We start from the raw sequence: 11,648 nt of genomic DNA, 5'->3' as shown, positions 1-11,648 counted from the left end.
CCTGCGGGCGGCTCGTCCACCGTAGCAGGGGCGCCGGGCGGCGCGGGGGTCGAGCACGGCGCCTTGCGGAGCCCGGGCGGCGGCCCGATCCAGATCATGGGAGGGGGTGAGAGGATTGGGAAGAAGTGGGAGAGAATTTAGGGTTAGGTGGGGGAGGCCAGCCTAAGTAGGCCAGGGGAGTGGGTGGGCCGGCCTGCTAGTGGCCAGGTGGGTCAAACGGCCCAGGGAAAGGTGCCTTGCCCCTGTTTTTATTTTTGATCGTTTTTCTTTTTTGCTTTCGTTCATTCATTTCTTTACTGTTTTTACTTTACTTGTAATTAAAAAAATATGTAGAGGTAGCTCCTAAACTAGTATAACCAAACATACTACAGTCACTTTAATTCTTAAACAAAATAAAATAGTTTATATTTTTATAAAACTCAAAAGGCATTTTATTATTTGTTTTTGTTATTGTTTTGTTTATTTTTGAGCATCTAACTATTTTATCAAAATGTGGTTTCTCCATCATAATTACTCATGATTTATTTGACTTTTAATCTTGAACATTTTAGTTTTAATGTTTGAAAACTTTGATGCTTGCCTTTAATTATAATTTGAATTTGAATCGGTTTTTAAACTAACGCGAGATCAACAATAGTAATTAAGATGACGTAGCATCATTAGCGTGGAATTACTGTAGCTTAATTATCCGGGCGTCACAGATCAAGATGCTGATTAATTCTTGGCTGGGACGTCGGGGGAGGCTTTCTTGACTGCCGCCGGCGGCGGGGGCAGCTGGTTGCCGTCGGAGTCGAAGGCGATGTGCCCGGAGAACTGGAGCGGCCGGCACTTGTCCCCCATGATGATGGCCTTCCTCCATATGGCCTCGTCGTCGTCGTCCAGCCCCACAGCGGCCACCGCTTCCTCGTCGTCGTCGCTGCTGCCGGACGGAGAGCGCCTGTTCCACGACACCATCCTGGCCGCCTTGCCGCCGATCCCGCTGAGCGTGGCCGACAGCAGGTGCTTCCGGTTGCTGGAGCCGACGCTGCTGTCCGCCTTGGCCAGCGGCGCCGACGAGGAGGACCCGCACTGCTGCCCCCACAGCTTCTCGTGCGTGCTGCTGGTGCACAGCGACACCACGACCGCCGCCACCACCAGGACGACGAGGATGACAAGGACGAGAGTCGCCGCCCCGGGTGCTCCGGCGGTGTGGTCGGCGGCGAAGAGGAGGAGCCTCGCCATGTCGCCCCAAGGAGTAGGTTACAAGCCGGGGAATGGAGAGATCACTGAGAGAGCACGGACGCACAGGAAGGAGAGTAGCCGCGGCTTATATGCACGTACGCACGATCAGGCGCCGGAGACTGGACTGGACAGAATCGTGGCTGGATATGGCGCTCGAATTCCTTGGCCGTGCAGGACCAGTTAGATAGTTTGACCCGGCCAGCGGCGACGGCGATTGACGCGACAGTCGTCGCCCGCCCGCCGGAGACTGGCGCTAGCAGACAGCAGATGCTGCCTGCCGGTCAAGTCCATCGGCATCGCGTGGGCCAGCTAATCACCTTTGAGCGAAGCGACGGTTTGACCAAATGAGGCAGATTTTATTTCTTTCCGGAAATGATATCTGACGAACATCGGCCAGGGAGCCCATCCCAGCGAACGACTGACCCGCCGTTGCACGGATCTTAGCACAAGGCCGATGGCACGCAGATCAACTGGAGTCGCTCGCTGTCGCACCTTTCCTGGCGAACGTTCTCTATTTTATTCCCTCCAAGGTGCGCGGGGAGTTCAAACTCATGACCTCCTGCGCACGGGGCAGCGGCACTTACCAGCTACCACTCGACTGAAGTGGGGTTTTCTGAACATTTGCGATCAAAGTGCCATATGTATTTTAAAACTAAATTCATTTCAAAATTGATTTTTCTTTTGAAAAACTTCCAAAAATCCCGAATATTTTCTATTTTTCAAAGAACAAAAATCCCTATGTTTAGATTTTTTTTTCAAAATTTCTTTGTATTTTAATCCATAACATTTTTTGTGTGTTCCAAAACCAGCAATTTTTACGTCTTGTTGCAATGTCCCGTGGAAAACTTTGGGATTTTTTTCACTTATTCATGGCAATTTTGGTAATATATTTTTCTTCTCACATGGAAGTTTAATTATTAAGATCCTGACATTTTAATAATTAATAAATGGTATTTTTATTAATAAGACAATGACTGTTTTCTAATCAACAGCATGAGATTTTTATTATTAATAACATGGAATTTTTATTATTAATAGGATGTCAGTTTTATTCTTAAGATGGCACTTCTATTATTAATAGGATGTGATTTTAATTATTGTTTGGATGACATTTAGTTTATCAAGAGGATGATAGTTTTTCTATTAAGAGGATGATAGTTTTATTTTTAATTGATGTGAAATTTTCGCAATGACGCAACATTGTTTTATCAAATTTTGCACAGTGGGCCAAATAAAGGAAAACTTTATATATGGGAATTTTTTGTTTTTGTCCATGGAAAAAATGTTCTCCAAAACCATGGCATTTTTTTGCGTAGTGAAACATCTCCGCAACATAATTTTTTTACATCATATGACACATTTTCTATTCATACCATTGTAAATTTATAAATTAGAAAAACAAGAATTTTATAAAGTAACATGGCATTTTTCATATTTTCAGAATCATGGCATTTTTTTAAAATTTATGTTTTCTCTGCTTTTGAAAGGAAAAAAATTATATTTTTTCATGACATTTGAAAAACAGTTAACTAGTCCTCTGGGCCAAACAGGTTTCACCCTGGTCCTCCCGCTGACGAATGATGGACGAGGGAGAAACATTTGTTGGGAGCTGCTCTGCCTGGCGAACGAAATCGTTCGCTGGAAGCTAGCTACTCCCCTGGGGAGAAACATTTGTTGGGGCGCTAGGAATTATTTTGAAAATTGTGGCATGCATTCGCGCCAGCCCATATAGACCAACTATAAGACCCACAATGCCAATAATATCCGTTGAGCTAGTAGATTAGCCTAATCATGTGCCATTAGAAAATACCCCTAAAAATATGAGCCGTTAGAAAATAACGACACTTCACTCTCGAGAAGAACTCTACAAAAGTTCTGGCTCACAACCAAAGCAGGTAGTCCAGCTCAAAAATAAAGGTCAAAGTAGGTAGAGCTCGCACAAATTTGTGGAAAACCACATGAGGAGTCTCTTAACTACCCACATGTCCCCAATCCTTGAAGATGACCATGCATGAATCCATGATTCAACGGCTGGGGAGCTCTTGGAGCATGGGAGCATGGGAGCATTGAAGCTCCTGTAGCACCAAACAATCATCCGCTCCCTGAGTACGAAGTTATGCTGAGTACCCCTTTATTTTGAAAAAAAAATGATACCCATATTTAGAAGTGTCAAAAAGATTAAAAAATAATTACGTGGAAACTTGTATCTGTTCACTACGGTTCCATGAAATTTTGTTTAGAAAAGATGTGATTTGTAAACTATACAAAAAAATAAGTATTCCAGCCGCAAAATAAAAAGGCCGATTTGCAAATACATATTTGTCTTATCTTTGTACATCACGTGTGAAAATAAAAAGTTGTGAAATTTTGCACATACATAGTATACATGTGTATATGTGTTTACAAATAATTTCAATTTTTTTGCCTTGTAGGAAGTGATTTTGTTTTTTTGGAAACGGGCACGATGGCGCCCATGCACCATGTACAGTTTTGGGTCAGCATGGCTGGATGTGACTTCTTGGGCTGCCACATGGGCAATAGTTTTTACCTATCTAGCTCCAGCCCAACAATTGTCTTCCTACATGAACATGGTTGTTTTTAGCTTTACAAAACGAGATATATGATGTCCATGATTTAGGATGTTGTGCATTCTTTGCTCACCTTATACTAGAGGATCAACATTGTATTGCATGGCTTTTTTTTAATAAGTCATCTGGGTAGAGGATCCCCACCCGTATATATTACTCAAGGGTGAGCCATAGGTTCAAGTTACAAGAGTTACAAGGTAGTGAGGAGAGGTAGCAACACCAAGACGTAGTATTTTCCTTTGGACTAGGTTCTTTAAATCTATGGGTCTAGAGTGTGACATCCGCAAAGTAAAGTGAGCAGGATGAGTGTCGCTGCCGAAGAATTTGGCGTTTCTTGAGTCCCAAATTTCCCACAATATGGCCAGGAGGACCCACTACATGTTTGTGTCGATGTCAAGCTCAAGAAGGTACTTTATTACTAATTGCAAAAATAGTGTAAACATTAAGTAGAATCCACAGTGAAGGTAAAATGTTGTGAAATTTTGCACATATGTAGTATAAATGTGTATGTGTGTTTACAAATAATTTCAATTTTTTTGCCTCGTAGAAAGTGATCTTTTGGAAGCGGGCACCATGGTGCCCGTGCACCATTTACAGTTTTCGCCCCCTCCCACTTCTCTTTCTCTCGGTCGGCATGGCTGGATGGGACTTCTTGGGCTGCCACATGGGCAACCGTTTTTACCAATCTAGCTCCAGCCCAACAACTGTCTTCCTGGCCTAAAAAAAACAACTGTCTTCCTACATGAACATGGTCCTTTTTAGCTTTACAAAACCGAGGTATGTGATGTCCATGATTTATGATGTTGTGCATTCTTTGCTCAACTTATACTAAAGGATGAACATTGTATTGCATGGCTTTTTTTTAATAAGTCATCTAGGTTGAGGATCCCCACCTATATATATTGAGAGATTTTACGGTACATTATACTACTCAACATGACGGGTAGTATTAAGTTAATCTAACGGTCAATATGACACCGTCAGATTTTGGCTGAAGGACATAGTGGTATTTATGTTTCGTCTAATTAATTAGACTGATCGCAGCCAACCGCCGCTGCAGGCCTCCGTCCCCGATGCCGGCGATCCATCGCTAGCAAAATAATCAGCCAGCAGATCGCTGCCCCACGTTCTCAGCCATCCAGACGCTGCGTGCAGGCTGGATAGGAGCGCCTCCATCCCAACACTGCATGCACTCCTCCCAGCGCACCGTCATCCTCATCCCAGCGCTGCCAAAAATCGCAGCCTACGCTGCCTACATGCCGCCGGCGGCAGAAGGAACTAACTTAATGAACTAGCTTTTTTTTTTGGAAAAGAATGCGCATGGCATGATGTCAAGAAGAGAGTTCGATGGAGTTGAATACTTACCATGACATGGCCTCGTATTCTAGTGTCTGTAAGGTCCTTCATGGGACGGGCTGGACAAGCTCGGTGCCATGCGGCCCGAGCGATGGCTGTCGTCTCTATGTCAGCGACCAGTTCCAGATCTGGGAGGCTCGAGGGGAAAACCAAAAACTGGGTAATTTAGCCGCGGACGACGGCCGGCAAGGCCAGGAAGAGGGCATGCGGCCTGAGCGACGCACTCGCCTTCGTTGTCTCCGTCGGGTGACCCGCTCCAAATTCTGTAGGTTCAAGGGTAACACAAAAGGCATGACAACTCGCCGCTGCCGACGGCTAGCTATGACGCGACGAGCGATAGCGACGGCGCGGGCTGGCAATGGCGACGGCAAATGAACGAGTGTGGGATAGAGAATTACTGCGTGAAATTTCAGGTGAAGGTGCCTGTGGGATGGATACATTTGAACTACCCAAAACGCCCTTGATTGCTTAATATACTACCGAAAATCTTGTGTAGTATTAGCTTATCCAGGCCGTTGAACTGCAGAAGTAAACGGTCTCAATTAAGCTGATGTACTGTAAAAGGTCTCATATATATTACTCAAAGGGTGAACCATAGGCTCAAGTTACAAGAGTTACAATGTAGCATCGGTGTGTGAGGAGAGGTAGTGACGCCAAGACAAAGCGTTTGCCTTTTGACTAGGTTCTTTAAACCTATGACTATGAGTCTGGAGTGTGAAATCGTCAATAATGTTGGAGAAAGTAAGGTGAGCGGGGTGAGTGTCGTTGCGGAAGACTTGGCGTTTTTTGAGTCCCAAATTTTCCACAAGATGGTGAGGAGGACCCGCCACCTGTTTGTGTCGATGCGAAGCTCAACAAAGTACTTGATTACTGATTTTCTTTTTGCGAAATTACTTAATTACTGATTGCAAAAACAGTGTAAACATTAAGGCAATCCATAGTGAACAAACCCTATTGTGATAGTAATAATAATTAGATAGGGTACCAATACATCAAGCACAAGTTTTCTGATCTACTCCAATTGACAAGCCTTAATGCACACACCATAATCAAGCACGATCCAAACAATCCTAGCTAGTTTTAATCAAATCCGTCTGCATACTCGCTCTCACCACACCATAGGCGTGCATGCATGCCCGCCAGAATTTAAACGAGAAAACTCCTCACAATCCATCGTTGAGAAGCGACGGTAGCTAGGTAGCAATTAAGTTTCAGACGTTGTCGGAGGTGGTGGAGGAAGGCGGCAGGAGAGGCTGGGTGATGGAGGAGGCCAGCTTGGCGCTCCGGACCTCGCGCTCGCCGCTGCCGGAGGAAGCTGCCGATGCGGCGGCCGCCTCCTTGCCGATGCGCGACCTCTCCTCGCTCTTGCCCCAGAGCACGAGGTAGAGGCCGGTGATGATGAGCGCGGCACCGATGATCCCGCCGAGGTAGAACTTCTCGCCGAGGGTGAGGGAGGCCATGATGGCGACGACGAGCGTCTGCACGGGCTGGTACACGGCCACGAACACCGGGCCCCCGCGGTCGATGCACCATATCTGCACTGCGAACGCCACGCCGGAGGCGATGAAGCCCTGCATATTATATATTACCGTTTTCATTTGCCATGTCAGCAGCCAGCTTACATTTGCATAATCATTTCCATATCTCTCGAGAGTCAAAAGCAAGCAGCAGCTTAAGATCTGAGACATGGATCATCATGCCTTCCACTCACTGACTTGATGTATATTTACACTGAATAAAATAATACTATAGTTTGCTAAAGGAGTACTGGTGCAGATCGGTGATCCTGACAGAGAGAGAGGTGTACAGGTTGTTGCATTGCACCACTTTTAATAAATTTGTTTACCTCTACTCCTTTAGCAAATTATCATTTTCATTTGCACCTCAGATAGAGAGTAGTAGTAATTAGTATGTGATTGGGATTCCAGGCCTAATATAAAAGCGTTTAGATCATCTTTTATATTAGTTTACGGAGGAAGTACTAGTGTAAAAAAACGCTTTTATATTATAAGATGGAAGGAGTAATTAATTTTTAACTGCGAAATTATATAGGACACTAATAAATGCTTACGGCGTAGAGGATAGTGAAGACTTCGGAGCCGGAGTGGAAGACCCATGCGCCGGCGTCCCTCTCGAAGAAGGCGGCGATGATGAGGAACTGGATGACGCCGAAGAAGCAGGTGTAGGAGGTGACGGACAGCCTCGCGGGGTACTTCTTGAGCACGGGCGCCTGCAGCACCAGCCAGCCGGACCACGAGAGGCAGTGGCCGATGAGGTAGACGCAGCCCAGCGTCCAGTTCTTGCCCTCCCCGGCCACGGCGGCCAGAAACGGCACCTCCTGCAACGACGGCTTGTCGTCGCCGGCGGTAGGGGCGAAGATGGTTGGGCCCTGGTAGAGCGTGATGACGGACGCGCCCGCGACGCACGCGAGGGTGCCCAGCACCTTGGCGACGCCGTCGCGGCGGTCGAGGCGCACCTTCTCGATGCGGAGCGCGGCGGCCATGCCGAAGGTGATGGCGGGCACGGAGTTCTGGATGGCGGAGGCGAAGGTGGGGGACGTGTTGTCGAGGCCCAGGAGGTAGAAGCCCTGGTTGGCGGTGATGCCGCAGAGGGCGAGGAAGAAGAACTGGACGGCGAAGCCGAGGGTGAGCCTGGGGCGGTCCTTCTTCTCGAGGAAGTAGGCGAAGGGGACGAGGAGGAAGAGCGCGATGATGTTGCGGTAGACGGGGAAGACGAGCTTGCTGATGCCCATGTTGAGCGCGAGGCGCGACACGACGTGGAAGCCGGCGTAGCCGAACTGCAGCGCCAGCATCGCCACGTGGAGCTGCGCCTTCTCCGGCATCCCGCAGACCCGGCGAGCATCCACGGCGTCCGCCATTGCTAGCTGCCCTTTCCTCGCTTGATCTCTCCTAAGATCGAGCTCGAAGGTGCTGGAGAGAGAGGAAGGCCTAGGCCGGGGATGAGGTGAGTGAGGAGTGCAGCCAGGGGTGTCTAGCTATATAGACGACATTCCACTTGGACAGTAGGTGAGCATGCTACAGAGTTACACTCAGCTAGAGGCAGACAGTGAAGTGAGCGATGGTTGGTCGGAGAAGACCTTCATGCATGGGCATAGGCCGACCGACCCCTTCATCCCACTCGTATCATGCATGCCTCAAGATTCCTGAGATCACAGTCGGAAGTATAGTATTTCTCCAGAGCTGTCAATGTCGTAGGTACGATCCACTTGGGTACCTCCCATGGAAATACTCACACACCTTTAGCAAGCTGTAGTTTTGTGCGAGCTCCAAAGTTGAACCACTCGAGTTCTTCACTGGCCAACCAGTACTACTAAACATCAACCGCTGCTGGCTTTTTTTTCCCGGGAAACCCGTTGTTGGCTTTGTTCAGCTCCACTTTCCTAGCCATGTTTCTCCCAAGAGGAAAATAGCGCACTACCGGTAGGTACCGGCACATCTTTAGCCGTTCCTCTCTACATCAAGATTAGTGCTACTTTTTCTTTAAAAGATGTCAATCTTTTCCGTACATGAATACACATCAATACAAACATAGAGGGGTGAATAACAACAGTTTTTTGTGTCAGCTGAGGAAGGAGAGAAGCGTTGCATGCGCAGAGATTCCCTCTCCAACTAAAGACTTACATTTTATTTTGTTTTTATATCATTTGAATGGCTCATAAATTTGGTACCAAAATTTTGTGTTTGAAACTTTTTAGTTTTTACATTTCTGAATTCTTGGTGAATAGACCGTTAAAACAAGGCCGACCCTGAATATGTTTTGAACGAGTTTAAAGTACTGATTTCACATATTTTATAATAACACATTTCACCCATTTCAAAAAATATTTCATAATAACATATTTCACTCATTTCACATATAATATTTCACTCATTTCAAAAGATATTTCATACTAAGATATTTCATTCATTTCAAAATAAATTTCATAATAACATATTTAAAACAGATTTCGCTCATTCCATATAACATATTTCACAATTTTCTAAACAAATTTCATAATAACATATTTAAAACAGATTTCACTCATTCCATATAACATATTTCACTCATTCCAAAAGGATATCATAATAACATATCCCACTCATTTCAGAAAAGATTTCGTAAATAACATATTTCACTAATTTCATACTAACATATTTCACTCATTTCAAAAAGGAGTTCATAATAATATATTCCACTCATTTCAGAAAAGATTTCGGAAATAAAAAAATTCACTCATTTCATACTAACATATTTCACTCATTTCAAAAAGATTTCACAAATACATTTTTCATTATTTGTTCCACCTTCCTTTGAGCTGAGCATAGATGTGAGGGTCTCCGCGGCATCGGTTCTTTCAAGCTTGCTGGCGTCATCGTCGCTGGAGAGATTGGCCGCTAGCTCATGGAGCGCGGGAGAACAGTGTGTGCCAGAGGAGGCGCCCTGTGGACGAGCACTTCCAAGGAAGTGCCGCGAAAAATGTCGTGGATCTGGCAACAGCCAAGCACTAGTGCAGAATCAGGCTTTAGTCCCGGTTCATAAGGACCTTTAGTGCCGGTTCGTCACGAACCGGGACCAAAGGCCCACCACGTGGCACGAGCCCGTGCGGGGGGGCTGGGGGCCTTTAGTCCCGGTTGGTTACACCAACCGGGACTAAAAGATTTAGGGGTTTATGGGTTTATGGTTTATTTTTCCTTTTAATTTTGTGTTTTCCATTTAATTCTTTTTCATTTCAAACATATTTTACGCTACTACATATTGTACACGTTATGCATATATAAAAATAGAATTTCTCGTAGAACCGATCATATATATAATCCAATTTCTCGCACGACCATTCACATACACATATATATACAATTTGGTATATACAATTTCTCCTATAATTTGCAGATCATTACATGGAGGCATTACAACTTGTAATGGTATTCTCCTTTGGGATCTATGACCTGGTCGAGCAAAAATCCTGCTATTTCCTCTTGAATTACTCGTACGCGATCCTTTGGTAGGAGCTGATCCCGCATCTCCCTCATCTTCAAAGAAGGAGATCAATATGCATGTATTAGTTGTGTATGATGTAAAAAATATGAATAGTGTTTTGGCAAGCGTACCCATTGTTGTATATCTTTTTGCTCCTTTCGGACGTCATCGTGCGAATGTTCTCGCAAACGTAGTATGCAGATAAATTATTCCCCGGTGCCTGCATCAGGGTCTTTACGAGAATAGAATTCAATTAGATAATAATTAATCAAGCATGATAATGGTATTGAAACTATAATTAAAGAGATGCACGGATGTAGCTAGCTAATATACTACTTAATTAATTACCTTGGCTCGCACCCATTTCAGCTGTTGTTTCCATTGGCCTTGAACCTCTTTGATGAACTTTTGCCAAGCCCTGCCCGCGGCAAAGAAAATGAATAAAGGAGTTATTAATTAGTTGATATCAGGAAATGAACTAAAGAGGTCGACATAGTTCGATAATGATTGAAATTATCCGTCGACCATCCCCTCACGACTGTGTAGTCATTAATGTCTTTAAGTAGTGAGTCCAATACTTGAACTTTTCCCTCGTCAACTTCAATCATTAGTAGGATCCAGTGAAAACTGCATGCGCACATGTTTGTATAATTAAGCGGGCATGTGCATAACTCATCAACTACACTTATTAACATCTAGTAAGCAAAAACAGAATTTGTAGTACAAGACAGTGTCACTCACCCGAAGTTGTAAGGAAGTACTATTTCTGGTTGGGTATTTAGTCGCTTCAAGAACTCTAGCAAGCTTCTCTTTGTGTATGGTCGATCATATTCACGTGACCATGTCTCTTGATTAATGGTATTTGGGTCAATTAACCCAATGCCATACCGTCCAGTTTTTTTCATTTCATACATCTTCATTCTGCATAATACCACAGAAAAGAATATAGTGAGGATAATTACAGGTAATGAACGAGCACTGCAGCTAGCTAGAGACTTAAATTACAGAAAGAACTCACTTACAGCAATAGCAACTAAAGATAGATTTGTCGAGTGCATTTTGATTGAATAACTGAAACATTTCTTGAAACTCAACCCACAAATCTTTTTCATGGAAGTAATGCTCCGCCTTGACTTTCACCATGAGGGACTCTCGACTGGTCTTTACTTCTCTCAGGTACCATTCATGCAATTGATGCATTCCCGTTGATAGAAGCTGGATCTCCTCAGGCTTGACCAGAGGTTGGTCGCAGACATATTTCCAATTTAGTTCCTCCTCTGTAAACGTTTGGAATTCCTCGATGCCTAGGAGTTGTTCAACAGTGACACTGGCCTCTTCAGCCCGCCGATAACCCACAAGTATAGGGGATCGCAACAGTTTTCGAGGGTAGAGTATTCAACCCAAATTTATAGATTCGACACAAGGGGAGCCAAAGAATATTTGTAAGTATTAGCAGCTGAGTTGTCAATTCAACCACACCTGAAGATTAATTATCTGCAGCAAAGT

The 11,648-nt window shown here is 44.8% G+C and overlaps 2 protein-coding genes across 2 annotated transcripts; both read right to left on the bottom strand.

Annotated features, from left to right (window-relative positions):
* Nucleotides 1–576: 576 nt before the first annotated feature.
* Nucleotides 577–1,328, bottom strand: LOC109738498 (uncharacterized). Its single transcript, XM_020297591.4, has one exon. The coding sequence runs from the start codon at nt 1,219–1,221 to the stop codon at nt 715–717; it is 507 nt and encodes a 168-aa protein (XP_020153180.1). The 5' UTR covers nt 1,222–1,328; the 3' UTR covers nt 577–714.
* A 4,775-nt stretch (nt 1,329–6,103) lies between these two features.
* Nucleotides 6,104–8,143, bottom strand: LOC109738497 (protein WALLS ARE THIN 1). The gene is made up of 2 exons (XM_020297590.4): nt 7,237–8,143; nt 6,104–6,736 (listed from the first exon to the last, which is right to left on the bottom strand). The coding sequence occupies exons 1-2, from the start codon at nt 8,041–8,043 to the stop codon at nt 6,377–6,379; spliced, it is 1,167 nt and encodes a 388-aa protein (XP_020153179.1). The 5' UTR covers nt 8,044–8,143; the 3' UTR covers nt 6,104–6,376.
* Nucleotides 8,144–11,648: the final 3,505 nt, after the last annotated feature.

The sequence above is a fragment of the Aegilops tauschii genome, chromosome 3 (genome assembly GCF_002575655.3).
Source record: "Aegilops tauschii subsp. strangulata cultivar AL8/78 chromosome 3, Aet v6.0, whole genome shotgun sequence".
Taxonomy (NCBI): Eukaryota; Viridiplantae; Streptophyta; class Magnoliopsida; order Poales; family Poaceae; genus Aegilops; species Aegilops tauschii.
Note: the sequence above shows the minus strand (reverse complement) of the source record. Positions and strands in the feature narration are given on the sequence as shown.